This window comes from Microcaecilia unicolor, chromosome 2 (assembly GCF_901765095.1).
Source record: "Microcaecilia unicolor chromosome 2, aMicUni1.1, whole genome shotgun sequence".
In the NCBI taxonomy this organism is placed as follows: Eukaryota; Metazoa; Chordata; class Amphibia; order Gymnophiona; family Siphonopidae; genus Microcaecilia; species Microcaecilia unicolor.
Window position 1 is genome coordinate 334,738,129 of NC_044032.1, and position 18,680 is coordinate 334,756,808.

General features: G+C 44.6%; 1 protein-coding gene across 1 annotated transcript in view; it reads right to left on the reverse strand.

Annotated features, from left to right (window-relative positions):
• Nucleotides 1-18,680, reverse strand: part of PAX5 (paired box 5) — a 790,496-nt gene that overhangs the window by 645,185 nt on the left and 126,631 nt on the right. The window contains 1 exon segment of the mRNA XM_030194363.1: nucleotides 4,552-4,749. Coding sequence (XP_030050223.1) covers nucleotides 4,552-4,749 — 198 coding nt within the window.

Below are 18,680 nucleotides of genomic sequence, written 5' to 3' on the forward strand. Positions count from 1 at the left end.
CTGAAGTTAACATAGGCAGGATGCTGTGAAACCATTATGTAATGCATTACAATAATCCAAATGAGTAATAATTAGTGAAAAAATTAGAACAATAAACACTGATCTGTCTTCATATGTGATGAAACCCAGCAGCACAGTAATCTGCACACTTTATTTATTGACATTTTTCCAAAAAATTTAGCTACACCTCATTGGTTTGCAAAGTGTTTTTCACACATAGTTTAACTATGCATTCATAGCTAATTGGCTTTTCATTAGTAATGATTTTGCATTAAACTTGACAAATATAGAAAAATGTACAAGAAAAATGGCTATTTGCAGGAAACAGATCATCTTTGTCTGCAATTTGGGCCAACAGTTCACGTGGAGGGGCATTTTTGATTGTGGACGCCCATCTCTAAGGGCGCCCATCTCCGAGGACGGCGCCGCAAAGGGGCGGGGCCAACTGTATTTTCGAAACGAGATGGCCGGCCATCTTTCGTTTTGATAATACGGTTGGGGCCGCCCAAATGTCAGAGATGGCCGGCCTCGGTTTTTGCCCATAATGGAAACCGAGGCCAGCGATCTCAAACCCGGCCAAATTCAAGGCATTTGGTCATGGAGGGGCCAGCATTTGTAGTGCACTGGTCCCCCTCACATGCCAGGACACCAACCGAGCACCCTAGGGGGCACTTCTAAAAATTAAAAAAAATAAAATATAAATAGCTCCCAGGTGCATAGCTCCCTTACCTTGGGTGCTGAGCCCCCAAAACCCACTCCCCACAACTCTACACCATTACCATAGCTCTTATGGGTGAAGGGGGGCACCTACATGTGGGTACAGTGGGTGGGGGGGGGGGTTGGAGGGCTCCCATTTACCACCACAAGTGTAACAGGTGGGGGGGGTGGGCCTGGGTCCGCCTGCCTGAAGTCCACTGCACTCACTAAAACTGCTCCAGGGACCTGCATACTTCTGCGATGGACCTGAGTATGACATTTGAGGCTGGCATAGAGGCTGGCAAAAAAAGTTTTTAAAGTTGTTTTTTTGAGGGTGGCAGGGGCTTATTGACCACTGGGGAAGTCAGGGGAGGTGATCCCTGATTCCCTCCGGTGGTCATCTGGTCAGTTTGGGCACGTTTTTGGGACTTGGACCTGAAAATAAAGGGACCAAATAAAGCGGACCAAATTCTCACCAGGGACGCCCTTCTTTTTTCCATTATCGGGCAAAGCCGGCCATCTCAAAGCATGCCCTCGTCCCGCCCCGTCCCGCCTTCGCTATGCTACCGACATGCTCCCTTGAAGTTTGGCCACCTCTGCAACGGAAAGCAGTTGAAGCTGGCCAAAATCGGCTTTCGATTATACCGATTTGGCCGGCTTCAGGAGATCGCCGGCCATCTCCCGGTTTGTGTCGGAAGATGGCCGGCGATCTCCTTCAAAAATAAGCTGGATAGTCTGCAATGAACGAATGGAATTCACCATTTTTCTGCACTTTGGTACATTGGTTTCTATGTCTGGAATAGCATTATCTGAATGTAGGTGTATTGCCAGAATTTCCAAAGACTGTTAGCACATTTAGGAGTCCTTTTTTTAAGATGCGCTAACGAATTAGTGTGTGTTAAGAGCTAGATTCTATATATGGTGCCTGAAAAATCCATGTGGAAAAAAATTACGCCTAGGCATATTCTCTAAAGTATGCCTAAATCTTAAAGAATAGGCTTAACTTTCCGTGCGGTATATTGGATACGCCAAGTGGCTCGCCAGGTGACCAAATTTGGTCACGTCCGTTTTCCTTGGTTTAAATCCCAATGCCTAAATTAGGCATAGAGCAGGTGTATTCTATAATAATGTGCATAAATGAGCAAAGCGCCCAAGCCCTGCCCATGGCCACACCCCTTTTCCAACTATGCAACATAGAATTTAGGCGCAAAACGTTACAGAATACACTATAGCGAGTTGTGCATGTAAATCGCAATTAATGCTAATTAGTGCTGATAATTGCTTGTTAACATCCAATTAACAGTGCCGATTAGCTAGTTAACCAATTAAGTTATGTGCATTGTTATAAAATACAATTTGGTTTCCACATGGAATTTTAGGCGCCATATATAGAATCTGGGGAAATATATGGGAAATACAGAAAGTGTCATTAACCAGAGTTTTGGCAAATTTAAATATTGTATTTCACAAATATTTTCTGAACAGCAGTTCTATCTGTTTGCTTCCGTTGTTTATCACAGAAGGTCTGTGGAGTTCTGTGCATTTCCGGTTCCAACATTATGTAATGTTGTGGCCTGCCAGCTATGTTCCCTCTAAGGACTGAGTTGACATGAGCAAAAATCTTTCTTCGCGAGCAAAGCACTGCTTTGACATTAGCAAAACTTTTCCGTCACATTACCTTGTGAGCACTTCTTACAGATGCACACACACACTCGCAGGGGGGTTGAAAAGAATCCCATTAGGCATGCTGTGCATGCTTTCCCTACTTGTTCGGATGTAGTTTGCTGCGCATCTGAATTTTACTCACATACTGGATGTTTAGTGCAGCTTAAAAGGGAACACTGCTCCCCCTGTATGAGCACCACTATTTAACGAAATAAAAGGGGGACAGTAGGGAGATTTTTGAACCCCAGCAGGGAAGAACCCTTTTACTGTCTATCAGCTGCCTCCTCCAGTATCTCTAGCGTGTTCTAATCATTAGCATGCACTAAAGGAGTCTTTTATGAAGTGGTGGTACGCCCAACACAGGCTTACCGCTCGCTAATTCAGAACTACCGCTGGGCTACCGCAACTGCTCAGCAGTAGTTACCACCCCCAGCACGAGCCACTTCTGGAACTACAAAAAAATTTTTCTAGTGCCGGTATTTACCCAGCGGTAACAAGGCAATGCCGTGCGCTGCCCTGTTACCTCTGAATTAGCGCAGGAGCCTTTATTGCCACCTCAGTAGGTGGCAGTAAGTGCTCCCTCCTGAAATGGCCACGCAGCATGTGACTCACTTGCCACATGGCCATTTCTTTATTTTAAAAAAAAGACAGCCTTTTACCTGCTGTGGTATAAGGGGGCCTCAGCATGCATCAAAACCATGCACTTATGCTAGCACAAGCCCTCTTTTACCGCAGCTTGGTAAAAGGACCCCTCAGTTTGTTTAGGCACCTTAAAAGTTTTAGTGTATGAAAATGTGATTGTACATATGTAAATCTATGATTTAATGCACATATAATTGATTTGCATGCACTAGAACATTCTAACACATATACAATGCACGCAGTAAAAATCTATATTTGATATGAACTGAAAAAAATCTGAAATTGGGAATCATTTGGAAAAATCTGTTAAATGAACCAGATATTTTTTGCTGTGCACCTCTCTAAACGATAACTTTTTTAAAAAAATTATCAACAGCAGTAAGAGCCAAATAAGACAGAATGTTCGGATCAAGAAAAAAAAAGACACTTCTAGAAACTTCAGATCAGAGACACGGAAAAATGAGCAAGAATGGAAGACACACTTAAGTAGGAGAGAACTACAACCCATTATTTTCCAACTGAACTCCACCAGAAAACAAAGTTGTATAATCCAATATGTTTAATTACCTTTTTTTTCTTGTGAGCTCTCCAGGGACAGGAAAATACCCAGGGGGTCTTTTACTTAGGCGCACTGGCGTTTTTAGTGCGTGTTAAAAATAGGCACGTGCTAAACGCTAAAGATGCCCATAGGAATACATTGGTGTCTTTAGCATGCGCCAATTTTTAATGTGTGCTAAAAACGCCAGCACGCCTAAGTAAAAGACCCCCCCCCCCCCCCCCAGTGTACCTCAATGTAACTCACTACTGAAAAGGTGTGAGCAAATTTAAATAAATAGATAAAATAACTATGTGTTCAATGTTACTCCAACTTTTTGTCTTTTTTTTTTAATATAAAGGACATTCTGGCTTTTTTTTTTTTTTCTTTCTTCAGAACACCATGAAGGTTAAGTATAACTTGGTTTCTATCCCTCCAAAGTGAGATCTCTGAATAAAAATCACAAACAATTCAGTATGAATTTTTGGTAAACTACCACTGAAGCACATGAGGCTATGAAGCTAGCTACAGCCTGTATTGTGAATGATATTGTGCATGGTGTGGGGGTGGGGGACTACCAGGATGGTTAGGAAAATCCAAAAAGTTAAAGATCATGCGAGTGGGCTGCTGTCATGACTCAATCACAAACTACTGGTGTTTCACAGCTAGTTCAGCTTACAGTCTCTTTTTAAGAGGCATTATCCCCCCCCCCCCCCCCACCCACCCCCAAGAGGAGGAACATTTTGCCTGCAGCACCCTTAGGAAAATGTCTTAGCTTATTAAAATTTATACAGCAGGAAAACCAAAACAATACATTTAAAGAGAGAAAAGAAAGCAATACTAATTGATCTTTAGACTCTATTCACCTCTACAGTATCTTTATGCTGTAGCATCTGCCGTTGACTGCTCATTCTTTTGTTTCTGGGACAAAAGTTTTGTACATAACACCTATACACAGAAAGAGAAGACGGGGAAAAGCAAGTGAGCAGGAAGCCAGCCCAGGCCTGTGCTACCTGTTGATGGAGCTGACACTGGGCACTGTGTCGTTGTCACACACACGCTCCGCTAACAATCGGTCTCGGATCTCCCAAGCAAACATGGTGGGGTTTTGGCGCTTGTATTCAGCGATTTTGTCCACGACTTTGGGTGTGGCAACTTTCGGTTTGGAGCCCCCGATCACCCCAGGCTTAATACTACCCGTCTCGTAGTACCTGCAACAAGAAAGAAAACAAATAAAACACCCACAAGACAAGACATATCATTATCTACAGCAGTTCAAAATGAATAGTACAAGTCTGCTGGGTGCGAAGGGTGTTTCCATACATGTTGTAAAACATTTCATCAGTCACAAACAGAAGAAAACTCCACGGATAGGATGCACCAGGCAAAAAACAGTAGAGGAACAAAAGAGAAACCTCACACATATGGCGTCCAAAAAGCTTTCTTTATTTCAGTAAACTTCAAAAACATAGTAACATAGTAGATGACGGCAGAAAAAGACCTGCACGGTCCACCCAGTCTGCCCAACAAGATAAACTCATGTGCCATTTTTTGTGTATACCATCCCTTGATTTGTACCTGTCTTTTTCAGGGCACAGACCATATAAGTCTGCCCAGCACTATCCCCGCCTCCCACCACCGGCTCTGGCACAGACCGTATAAGTCTGCCCAGCACTATCCCCACCTCCCAACCACCAGTAAGCTTCAAGAACAATAAAGGAGACCCGACATGTTTTACCAGTGCATTGCTGTTCTATTTTTGCAGTGATTACCAAGTGGAGACTTTTTTTTATGAACTTTTCTGGGAATATGTAAGTTATGACAAATTCCTAGACCCCTGATGCAGGCCAATAGGGCCGAAACACAAGTCGTGTCGGGTCTCCTTTATTGAAGTTTACTCGTTCACGCTCTCCTTCCTTCACCCACTCTGTATCCCTCCATTTCTCCCCTTTCTCCTCTCCTCCGTCGCTCCCCACCCCCTCTCCCCTCTCTATATCTCTATATTTTTCTCTCCCTCCCTGTCCCCCATTCTCCTCCCCCTCTTCTTTCTCCCCATCCCCTCTCCCTCCCTCCCCTACTTTCTGTATTCCACCCTCCCTCCCTCTTCCTCTCTCCCCACTCCCTCTCCCCTCTCACTCTCTCTCTCTCCCTCCCCTCCTCTGTATCCCTCCCTCTCCCTTCTCCTCTCCTTCTTGCTCTCTCCCCACCCCTCCCCTTTCTCTCTCTTTGTCTCCCTCCCTCCCCCACTCTGTATCCCTCCCTCTTTCCCCCTTTCTTCTCTCCCTCTTCCTCTCTCCCCACACCTTTCTCTATATCCCTCCCTCTCCCCCTTTCTCCTCTCCCTCTTCTTCTCTCCCCAGCTCCTCTCCTCTTTCTCTCTCTCTCCCTCCATCCCCCACTCTCTGTATCTCCCTCCCTCTCTCCCTATTTTTTACAGCAGCAGTAACCTCGGTTACCACCGTGTTAGCACAAAAGCCCTTACTGCCACCTCAATGGGTGGTGGTAAGCACTCTTCCCCCACATGGCTACATGGTAAGTGCAATCTTACCACTTGGCCACTTCTTTTTTCGGCCTTTTTACCCGCTGTGGTAAAAAGGGTCTCAGCATGTGGCAAAAACGGCCACCACAGCAGGGCTTAGTAAAAGGGCCCCTTGGAGAGATACTTGACATTTGATCAGCATATTTCTAGTCTAGTGAAAAAAATCATACTTTATATTGAAACAACTGCGCAACATTTATTCCATTTTGGATCAAAGTACACTTCGCCTTCTTCATTTACTAGTACTTTCATGCTTAAATTACTTTAATTCAGCACTTCAAGAAACAAAACTCTCATCTATTAGTAGCAGTAAGTTCAAAAAACATCTGTAAAATTGCTTTTTGGTGCTAAAAAATACAATCATGTCAGTCCTTTACTAATAAATGAACGCTGGCTCTCAGTTTCGTACCGGATACCATTTTAAGTTCTTAGCATTGCACATCAGATTTAGTATTCGGGATCACCTACTTTTTTATATATATGTTGATGCCCTACACTCCAATTAAGAAGTTTCCACTCTTCTCATCAGAATTTCTTGGTTGTTCTTTCTCATCTTCAACTACGCTTAGATTCTACTAGAAATTCTTGTTTCAGTGATAGCCCCATATTCTGAAAGTTTGCCTTTGAATATTTGGTTGAAAATTTCATTTTAACAAAATTAAGCTGACTTTAAAGACCCATTATTTAACCAAGCTTTTTCTAACTAGACCTAGTGGCTTTCAGCAATGTCTTCTTTGATTTGTGTTGTTCTGCTTTCCTTTCTACCCACCTCTTGTGTCCTATAGTATTAATATTGCACACTTTTTATTTATTTATTTATTTATTTATTTCATTTATTTAGATTTTGCTCACACCTTTTTCAGTAGTAGCTCAAGGTGAATTACATTCAGGTACACTGGATATTTCTCTGTCCTGGGAGGGCTCACAATCTAAGTTTGTACCTGAGGCAATGGAGGGTTAAGTGACTTGCCCAAGATCACAAGGAGCAGCAGTGGGATTTGAACCGGCCACCTCTGGATTACAAGACTGGTGCTCTAACCACTAGGCAACTCCTCAACTCTCAACTTTGTATTACTATTATTGATTTTTTTATACGTAACATTGTAACCTAGGCCTCCTCTCATTTTTCATCCTTTTGTCCCTCTAGTTTATTTTTATTGCAAACCACTTTGATATATTTTAATACAGTGCTATATCAAATAAAGATGGAATATGAATAAAATGAATGAAATTACCTCCCCCACAAATGCCAGACCACTCTACAAACTTTCCCCACTCCCAAAAACTACTCCCTGTGACTGCCCTACCTTCTTCCAACTGCCCCTTCCCAAAAACTAACCCCTACAAATGTTTCACCGCACTAAAAACTACCCCAACCCAAAATACTACACCCACAAATGCTCCACCACCCTAAAAACTTCCCCAGGTTTAGACCCACAAATGCCCCATTATCTCACAAATTGCCCAACCTAAAAGCTATCCCCACCACAGCCTCTTTACCCCACAAACTGCCCTACCCCCGATAAATATTCCTCCATAGCTTCTCTCACCCTACAAGTTACCCCTACACCTACCTCACCACCCCACAAACTTCGCCACACCTAAAAACTACCTTCAGAACTGTCACACCACCTGGCACACTGCCCCACCCCCAAAAAGGTAGCCACAGCAACTGCCACATTATCCCCAAATTGTTCTATCTTCTCAAGGGTACCTCACAATTGCCCCACCACCCCACAAATGGCCTCACATCAAAACCTATCTCCTGTAACTGCCCCACCACTCCTCAAACTGCTACCACCCCCAAAACTCTACATCTCACAACTGACCCGCCACCTTCCAAACTGCCCCCAATCCAACAACTCCCTAACACACACAAACATTCACATATGCATGCACATGCAGAGCTTTGGAAAGAATTCCATGAGTCATGCTTTCTATGCTTTTACCATTTATTTTAGTTATTCTTCTGCAATTCTTGTACCTGGTCCAGAGTGGGCCCTTCCCTCGCACAGTAAAACAGTAAATGACAGCAGATAAAGATTTGCATGGTCCATCCAGTCTGCCCAACAAGGCAGCCAGAGCCACACCCACCACAACCATTCTAAACATCCACATTCTGATTTTTCCATAACTAAAGGGCCCTTTTACTAAGCCGCGTAAGCGTCTTTGCACGCCCAATGCATGCCAAAATGGAGTTACCGCACAGCTACTGCGTGGCTCTTGCAGTTATTTTATTTTTGGGGTACATCTGAAAAATAATTTTTATTTTCAGACGTGCGTATCAGACACACGCCAAGTGCCACTTGACGTGTGTAGGTCATTACTGCCCGGTTACCGTGTAAGTCTTTACCATTAAGTCAATGGCTGGCGGTAAGATCTCAGACCCAAAATGGATGCGCAGCAATTTTGATTTTGCCACACATCCATTTTCGGCAAAAATTTTTGTGTTTAAATCTTTTTTATTCAAAAGATCAACCAGCAAAATGCAATACAACAGTAGTATTTTCTAACATGAAAAGCTCGCTTTATCAACCCCCCCCCCTCCCTTCCCTACTCTCCCTTTACCTCCCCTATCTCCCAACCTCTCCCCCCTCCACCTCCCTTTTCCAATCCCCCCCCTCCCCCCCTCCCCGCACAGGAGTTGTGATCTGCAGGTGTAAACAATGACAATGTCCAGTGATCCCCTAGTTTAAAATTCTGCTCCTAGCTGTGGGTTGCAGAGTGTCCCAAAAGTTCACCCACGTCTTTTGAAGATGGGTCTTCAGTAGAATTTGGAAGTCGCATGGAACATGCTACCGTGAGATATCGTATATTGAGGAGCCCCATCCCTCCCTGCGGTCTTGGCTTCTGTATAATATGGATTGGGAGCCTAGGTCTCTTCCCGTTCCACAAGAAGTTCTGTGTTAAACGATGTAATGTCCGCTCCTCCCCCCTCCTCAGGTATAGTGGCAACATCTGGAATAGATATAGCCACTTAGATATAGCCACTTAAACAGGCCTATGCGGCCCGAGAAGGATAGAGGGCAAGCACCCCACAGCTTCAATAACCGCCTAGTGGTGGCCAATAAAGGTCTTACGTTTACCTCATACAGTGTCTCCATGGCCCTTGGGAATAGTTACCCCTAAATACCAAAGCTGACAATCTGCCCACTGTAAGGGGAAAGGACCTCTCCATTCTGATTTCAATGTTTCATCTAGGGCCAGTGCCAGTGATTTTGACTTGTTGAGCTTATATCCCGAAAGATTGCCATAGTCAGTAATGGTATGCAGAAGGCACCTCAAAGAGGTCTGTGGGTCTCTCAGGAGCACCATCACATCGTCCACATAGGCGAGCACCTTAAGATCCCTCCCACCGACCTTAATCCCTTTTATGCTATCCTGTGAGCGAATCTCCGTTAGCAGCGGTTCCAGCGTCAACAGAAAGAGTAATGGGGATAAAGGGCAACCCTGACGTGTGCCTCTACCAATGTCAAATCCTGCGGTTTTGACCCCATTGACCCGAATCATAGCTTGCGGATGTGTATAAAGCGTTTCTACTGCATTGAGAAACCACCCACTTAATCCTATGTCTCTCAGCGTTTCAAACATAAATGGCCACTCCACCTGATCAAATGCGCGTTCTGCATCTAGGCTCACCATCAATCTCTGAGCACCAGAGTGCGGGCTAGACAACATTGCTAGGATCAGCCTGCATGTGTTCAACACTGATTGGCAGCCCCAGACGAAGCCCACTTGGTCCTCTTTAATAAACCGCGGCATCAGGGGCGTCAGTCTCTCTGCCAGAATGTGGGATAGGAGTTTAATTTCAACATTAATCAGAGAGATGGGTCTATAGGAGTTGGGTTGTAACGGATCTCTATCTTTTTGGGGAATCAAGCATGTGGTGGAAAGTGCCCAGTCTCCACCACAGTGTTAAGATACTCAGACAGTGGCCCTATGATCTGTGTGTTGAGCATTTTATAAAATTCTCCAGAGAGGCCATCTGGCCCCGGGGCTGAATATAACCTCAACGCTCCAATAGCCTTTTGCAACTCTTTAGCCAACACCGGAGTGTTGAGGGAAGTTAATTGAGCTTCGGGTATTTTCTCTAATCCTACATCTTTCAAATACTCCTGTATAGCCTCTCGTGTTCCTACATTCTCCCGTTCCCCTCTATACAAGGTGGTGAAATGGTGATGGAAAGTCTGTGCGATCTCATGGAGGTCATTTGTCATTCCCCCCCCCCCCCCCCCCGCCAGTTTACGAAGCGCTGTAATGAAGTGGGCTTTTCGCGTGCCTTTCACGAGTCTAGCTACCATCCCTCCCGCCTTGTCTCCATATTTATGCAACTTATATTTTTTGTACAAGAGGGATCTCGTTACTCTTTCGTGCAGTAAACTATTAAGTGCCACTCTGGTGGACATGAGTGTTTCGTAATTTGTCTGTGTCGGTGCTCTAGCATATGTGCGCCTCGCCACTCTGAGCTGCTGTTCTAGAGCTACAACCCCTTGGGAGATTTGCCGATTCCGCTTGCTGGCGTAGGCTATAATCTTGCCCCGGAGCACGGCCTTGGCCGTGAACCAGAACAAGACTACATCCTCGAGGTGCTCCTGATTGTGCATGGCAAACTCCTCCCATTTCTTTTGTAAATACGTTGTAAAATCTTTAGAGGGATACAAGTAAGCAGGGAACCTCCACGCCGGTGACTGCTGGAAGAATGATGTTGGATCGAGATCCACCCAGATTAATGAGTGGTCTGAGATTTCTTCTGGACCTATAAAAGCATCTACAACCCTAGGGAATAGAATCTGCAATGTAAAAATATAGTCTATTCTGGATTGCCTCCGGTGGACCCTGGCTATGTGGGTATAATCTCTTTCTTCCCGTGTAATATTCTCCATGGATCCACCAATCTCATTTCCTGACAGAATGTTTCTAAGACGGAGGGGGCAGATGACAATCTCGGTTGTGAGTGTTTAGATCGATCTAGTTCCACATTCAGCACCTGATTCATATCCCCCGCTAAGATCAGTGGGAGCGACTGATGTCCCTGGTATCGGGCCAGTAGCTGGGCAAAAAAACCAGATGTTGCTGAGTTAGGGCCGTAAGCCGACACCAGCAGCATCTCCCTGCCCTGCAGATTAATCTGTATCCCTACCATCCTCCCCTCGTTATCCTTGAACTCTAGTTTTGCCTTACACATAAGCGTTTTGTGAATTAATATAGCTACTCCCCCTTTCCGTCTCGTAGCTGGCGAGCAGAACACCTCCCCCACCCAAGAACGTTTCAGTTTTTCATGCTCTTCCTGGGAAAGTCTTGTCTCCTGGAGGCAGGCCATCCCCACCCCGTGTCGGTTTAAAGCTGTTAAAATCTTAGTTCTCTTAATTGGGGAGGAGATGCCACCCACATTCCAGGAGATCAAGCGCACTTTACTCGATGCAGGACTGGGTCCTTAATTGTGTGTGTCCTGAGGTGAATTGTGAAACAGCGTCTCCCGGGCACCCAGCCTTACCCCAGAGAAATACAGTGGCCACTACACTCCTCTCCGCAAAATATCCCATGTTCCTGTGTATTCTCTGCCATGTATTCCAGATTGTGCATGTGTATCCTGTGCGTTCCCCATCCCTATCTGTCCCCCCTCCCGAAACCCTTCACTATCCCCTCCCCCCCAATAATCTGATCTAATTCCCATCCCCTATACATCAACTGCTACTAATAAGTAAGTAGCCCCTTCCATGCCCGAGGCCTCCCCACCCTCAGGAGGTACAGTACTTTCAAACCTCATCTCTCGTGTTACTAGTTTGCTGCAGAGAATTCAGGGTTAAGCTTAGTCACTCTCCCACCAGCTGTCCATTCGAGTCTGCAGGTTGCTGCTCAAGTTCAGTGATGAATGCTTTCGCCGCAGCTTCGGATTCAAACGACTTCCAGCGGCCCTCATGGTGGACCTTCAGCACTGCTGGATAAACCAGCATGAATCTTACATGCAACTCTTGGAGCCGGCGACACAGCGGGGTAAATTTCTTCCGGTGCTCCTGGAGCGAGGCAGAGTAGTCCTGAAATATTCTAATAAGGTGTCCATCATATTTCGTATCATCCCGTTTCATGCGGTAGCCCCGCAGTATCTCTTGTTTATGTAAGTAGTTATGGACTTTCAAGATAACAGCACGCAGGGCCTGGCGGCCATCTTGAACACGACCTATACGATGCACCCTTTCCAAGCACAGGGCTCCCGCATGGTCTGACAAGGCAAACTCTGCTTTCAGCCAGTTCTCCACCACAGTTGCAAGTGCGGAGTCACTGATCGATTCAGGTAGGCCAATCAGGCGCAAGTTACTACGCCTGCCTCTGTTCTCTAATTCATCTACCTGGTCTGATAGCATTGGCACCGTGGTCTGGAGCTGGCGGATTTATTGTTGCATCGGGGAACCCGCGTCTTCTAGCTCGGAAACCCTATGTTCCAGTTCCCCGGTCCGCCGCGATGCTTCCACCAGCCGTGCATCAAAATTTTTGATCTGCGTTGATATGCGCTCCAATCTGGGTTCCAAAGCTTGTGCTACCACTGCGGTCAGTTGTGAGAGCTGCACTTCCAAAAAGGATGGCCCACTCTTCTGCATTTGTTGTTCCGCGCCAGGGTCCGCCGCTCTCGGTGTTTCTTTTTCTTTCTTCGTGCCGGCATAATTTTGGAAGGCTTATCGATAAACTTGTCCATTGATGGTATAGCTGACGGGGTATACTCGCTGGCTGGCCAGAGATGAGGTTTAAACGTGATTTTTGTCGATTTTCGGGCGTTGGGCCTCGGAGAGCAGGGACACACGTCCTACTCTCTCAGCGCATCACGTGACTCCTCCTTCGGCAAAAATTTTAAAAAGGCCTATTTTACAGGCGCGTTGAAAAATGGATCAGCACGTACCCAAAACCCGCACCTACACTACCACAAGCCATTTTTTAGCGCACCTTAGTAAAAGGACCCCTAAGGCAGTTATGAACCAAGGATACTATGTTTTTCTTTTGGAAGAAAAGACAAGAAGCAGACCTTGCTGAAGAAAATATGGTCTTTAATAAGTTATACTAATGCTCCTAGGATTCACAGTCAGATGCCCGACATGGCCATTTATCACCAAGAGTATAGGCTGCATCAGGGGCATAAAAACCAGTTGGTGCAAACCTAAATACTCCACCAACATAGGTCAATGTGTATCTTCCTGGGTCCATTTGGAACAGTGAAGACCGCATTTTCTTCAGCAAGATCTACTTCTTGTTGTTTATTCCACAGTGGATATTGTGGACCGGTTGCCTTTCTGTTTTCTTTTGGAAGCGCCTTTGGTCAATGGAGCCAGGTCATCCAATATGGACTGCAAAGTAGTATTCCATTGATCTAGCATCTGATAAGAGCTATCTGTAACCTCTTGTAAAATAGGAGTAATATGTGATCAAAATTAATTAGAGTTCATCTTATTTCTAGAACTGTAACTCTTTTTTGAAGGGTTAATAATTAATCTGAGACCTTTTCCAATGGAACACTATTTTAAGCAAATAATGATCTGACTGTTATATGGTGTCCACTTTACTTTAGTAGGAAATAGGCCTGGCACGGCCATCATGGCATAAGCCAACAAATGCAACTAATGACCTTTAAAATGGCTACAAATGCTTTGGGAAATAGAAAACCCAATAAAATCCAAGAACTGATAAATATCAGCCACATTAATAGCTAAAATGTTATTAGATTAGATTTGCAAACTTAGAGGAGTATTGCAAAATAAAGCCATAGAGAGCTTCAGGCCAATTACCAGGAGGACAATAGAGCAGTACACAGTCTAACCTTCCTTGTAATGTATGCTTTAATATTTCCCAGCATAAAACTTCTAATTCCATACTTAAAAAAACTATTAAAGAGATATTAAAATAATCTTTGTAAATAAATGTGGAATATATAAAATATTACAACCTAGTGGACAAATTTCCAGGAAGACTGGATCATCCTGCAACTGAATCCAAGTTTATGTAATGCAAGCAAGATCTTGCATTAATGCTTTAACATAGGATAGGGGAGGTAGAAGGAAGGTGTAATTAATATGTATCATCACTTATTTTTTTTTTGTTTATGAGAGGTCTAATTACTTTAATTCTTTCCGAGGAATAAGTTTTCTTTTCACTTTGGAGATGGCTTTGGTATGTGACCAGTAATTGCTTCAATTGCTCTAGACCAGGGGTTCTCAATCCAGTCCTTGGGACACATCTAACTAGTCACGTTTTCACGATATCCACAATCAGTGCTTTTTTTGTGCCGGTACGCAACGGTATGGCGTACCGGCACCTTTTTCTCCTCCTCCCCTCCCCTCTCATTATTTCCAGCGATTCTCCGCCTCTCTCCTGCCCTCTCATCGACGTGCAGCGATTTTTCCATCCCTCCCCTGCCCTCACCTCTCCCATATCCAGCGATTCTTCGTCCCCCAGCGTCCTCCTTCACTGCCTGCCAGCCAGCGTCGGACTCAGAAGCGAACGGTGCAGGCAGCGATTGGCTGGCAGCGTCGTAGCTTCCCTCTGCAAGTCCTGCCTATGCGTAAACAGGAAGTTGTAGGTGGGACTTGCAGAGGGAAGCTACGACGCTGCCAGGACCTCTGTTAACATATCCATAGACTGCTATTCTCATTATATATCACATAGGATACCATTTTACCTTCTCTTCCTTAAACTTGTTCATCAAGCTTCTCTCACTGTTGGCAGTACCGTATTGGCAGGATAATCAAAAAAAATCATTATTAATCAGCTATACCCATAGATCTACCCTCTTTCCTTTCCTGCCTAGCTCTGATAGAAAATAGGCTTTTCTAACTACTTCTGGTCCTGTAGCATTCTAACTTTGAGGAAAGGTTCTGCCGGTCCTAGTTATATTCTAGTGGAATTTGAAAGTTAAATCAACTTGATCAGACTGTATCAGTTCTGGTCATACCTAGAGAACATTTTAATACAGCACTTGGCTGACTCACTGGGACTAATAATCTCACCCACCCCAGGGTTTTCCAGTCATATATAAAGCCAAAACTCGTTGGCTTTACTCCTCGGTCACGCACAGGCAGTCTTGCAGACTGTTGACTCCTGTAGGGGTATTTCCCTGTGATCTAGCCTAAGCTGGTCTTGGCCTATACAAGCCTATGACATCTTGGTGTAATAAGATGGCTGCTGCAACATCTCTGTGTCAGCAAGATCCAGCTTCAGCTTGTGGAAAATCACTGACAGGCTTGCTAAAGCCAAGGACAGTCTGTGTTCTAAACACCCCCTTCTATCACCCTGAGAACGGAGTAGGGAGGCAGACATGGCTCCAGAAGTTACCATTCTCCAAGGTCACAAAACAAAGAACTCTTCTTGCCCATGTACTGAACTGGACAAGATCATGATTGGTTCCTACCGTCACCTGACCGAGAGGTACGGGGAAAGCGGGAACAGAAGTAAGTTAGTGAGTCGGAGACCCTTGGAAGAGGGGCAACTGGTAAGAGGACCTGAGAAATCCAGCAAGGCTCGGGGGAGCCAGAGACTTTGTATGATACCAACCTCGTGACCTGCATCCTGGTGCAAATACCTGTGGCAGAGATATTGGCTCTGATAACCAAAGGAGTGACAGGAACCTACTTGTTTGCTGATAAAGACCTGCACTACATAAGACACAGACAGCTAAGATAGCGTCTGGGGAGATTCTGGTCCAGTCTTATCTGAAGCCGTCATCAGGACAGCGTGGTAAGATCACAGTGATATATTTCCTGGTCTGGGGTTAGGCAGTGGTTTTATCTAAGTATGACTGGTTTATGTCAGCTCTTGGTCAGGGACAGCTGCTAATGTGTATGTTGCATAAGATGTGATAAGTTTCATAAGGATTATTAGGTTATCATTTGTACTGTTCTAATCATTACCGTACTTAGTCTCAGGATAATCAGAGTGTAGTTTAGACAATATATTTTCGGTAGTGCTCATATCAGTAAGGGATATTTTTATTGCATAAGCTAGCACAGAGTATTTCTATTTTCTTATCCATAATAAAGCTAATATATATATATCTATCAGCTGTGTCTTTCTTTTTCACTCTACACACCAACACACCTGGAGAGGTGCCAGAAGCAAGATTCCTGTATCTCACCCTAGACAGAGCTAGTGAGTCTGTTAGGCAGACTTATGCATCAGGGAATCTTGGTATAAGTAATCTGTGGGTACCTGTTACCCTAAGTATTATTTATCTCACCCTACACTCCATCATAGTACACCTGTTCATATCCATTTCAACCAATCAGGATGACTTTTATTGTGGTGCTTTAGTTTCGAGGCCAATCATCTGGAGACTTAAGGCTTGTCCTATCTGTCTTCAGCTCACTAGTTTAAAACAAGAGCTCAGTAAAGTAAAACAGGAACTGGATGCACTTAAAGCAACATCTAGGACTGCACAAAATGATACTGCACAGAATCATACCAAATTCTCACCACTGCCACAAAGGATAAAACCGCCTAAGAACAGATGGATCACAGTAGCCTCAGGCAGACTTCCTTATGTGACACAAAAGCACACGCCCTCACAAGTGTTGCCCCTACAGAATTCTTTTGCTCCATTACAGCACTGTAATGTTCCTGAAAATAGAATGGAAGCCAAAGAAAAAGCAATGAAGGTGAAGCAAAAAGATATGAAGGTACCCAAAGAGAAAAGACACACCCAAATCACTAATGTTGAAACACATAACAGGAAATGTAGATAGAAAGCGATGACCACAAATGCTCACAGTCTAAGCAATAAAGTTCATGACCTTCAAGCCCTGATGTTGGAGGCAGACTTAGATGTTGTTGCAATCACAGAGACGTGGCTCAATGGTTCCCATGAATGGGATGCAAACATACCAGGCTATAATCTGTTTAGGAAGGATAGAGATGGTCGTAAAGGTGGAGGAGTAGCTCTGTATGTGAGAAATGATATCGCAGCGACTGAAATGACAGGGACCTGGGGAAAGGAACAAGCGATATGGATCACCTTAAAAAGAGAGGATAGAACCTCTGTCCACATGGGTGTTGTCTACAGACCCCCAACACAAATGGAGTAACTAGATAGAGATCTGATCGCAGATATTCAAAAGTTGGGAAAGAAGAGAGAGGTTCTGTTGTTGGGAGATTTCAATCTGCCGGATGTAGTTTGGAAGAAGTAGAGAGATAGTGGATGCTTTTCAAAGTGCTCTGCTCAGACAAATGGTGACGGAACCCACGAGGGAGGGAGCGACACTGGATCTGGTGCTCACAAATGGGGATAGTGTGTCAAATGTCCGAGTGGGTGCCCACCTGGGCAGCAGTGACCATCAAACAGTTTGGTTTGATATGACGGCTGAAGTGGAGGGTGGCTACTCAAAACTCAAAGTCCTGGATTTCAAGCATGCTGACTTTAGTAAATGAGGGAATACCTGAGGAAGGAGCTGATGGGCTTGGAGGACGAACAAGAAGTGGAAGGACAGTGGTCCAAGCTGAAAGAAGCTAAAAATAGGGCCACAAACCTTTATGTAAGGAGAGTAAATAAAAGCAAGAGAAAAAGGAAACCGATATGGTTCTCCAAGCAAGTGGCCGAGAAAATAAAGGCCAAAGAGTTGGTGTTCCTGAAATACGGAAAAACTCAAGAAGAAGAACACGGAGAGGAATACCAGATGAAACTGAAAGAACCAAGAGAGAGATACATCTGGCGAAAGCGCAAGCGGAAGAAAAAATGGCTACAAAAGTAAGGAGGGGGTGACAAAAATTTTTTCAGGTATATAAGTGAAAGGAGAATAACTAAAAAGGGAATTGTGAGACTGAAAGATGCTGCGAACCGCTATGTAGATAATGATGAAGAAAAAGCAAATTTGCTAAAGAGATACTTTTGTTCTGTTTTCACAGAAGAAAATCCTGGAGAAGGGCCGCGATTGACTGGCAAAAGTACAAATGAGAATGGAGTGGATATAGCACTGTTCATGGAAGAGAGTGTGTATGAACAACTTGAAAAGCTAAAGGTGGACAAAGCCGTGGGACCGGACGGGATCCACCCCAGGATATTGAAGGAGCTCAGAGAGGTTCTGGTGGGTCCTCTTAAAGATTTGTTTAATAAATCCTTGGAGACGGAAGAGGTTCCGTGGGATTGGAAAATGGCAGGTGTGGTCCCTCTTCACAAAAGTGGTGATAGTGAATAAGCTGGAAACTACAGGCCGGTAAGCCTCACTTCAATTATTGGAAAAGTAATGGAAGCGATGCTAAAGGAAAGGATAGTGAATTTCCTGGAAGCCAATAAGTTGCAAGACCCAAGACAACATGGTTTTACCAAAAGTAAATCGTGCCAAACAAATCTCATTGAATTCTTTGACTGGGTGACTGGAGAATTGAATCAGGGACGTGCTATAGACATAATCTACTTAGATTTCACCAAAGCTTTTGACACGGTTCCCCACAGGAGGCTCTTGAATAAACTTGACAGGCTGAAGATAGGACCCGACGAGGTGAACTGGATTAGGAACTGGTTGACGGACAGACGCCAGAGGGTGGTGGTTAATGAAATTCGCTCGGAGGAGGGAAAGGTGAGTAGTGGAGTGCCTCAGGGATCGGTGCTGAGGCCGATTCTGTTCAATATAT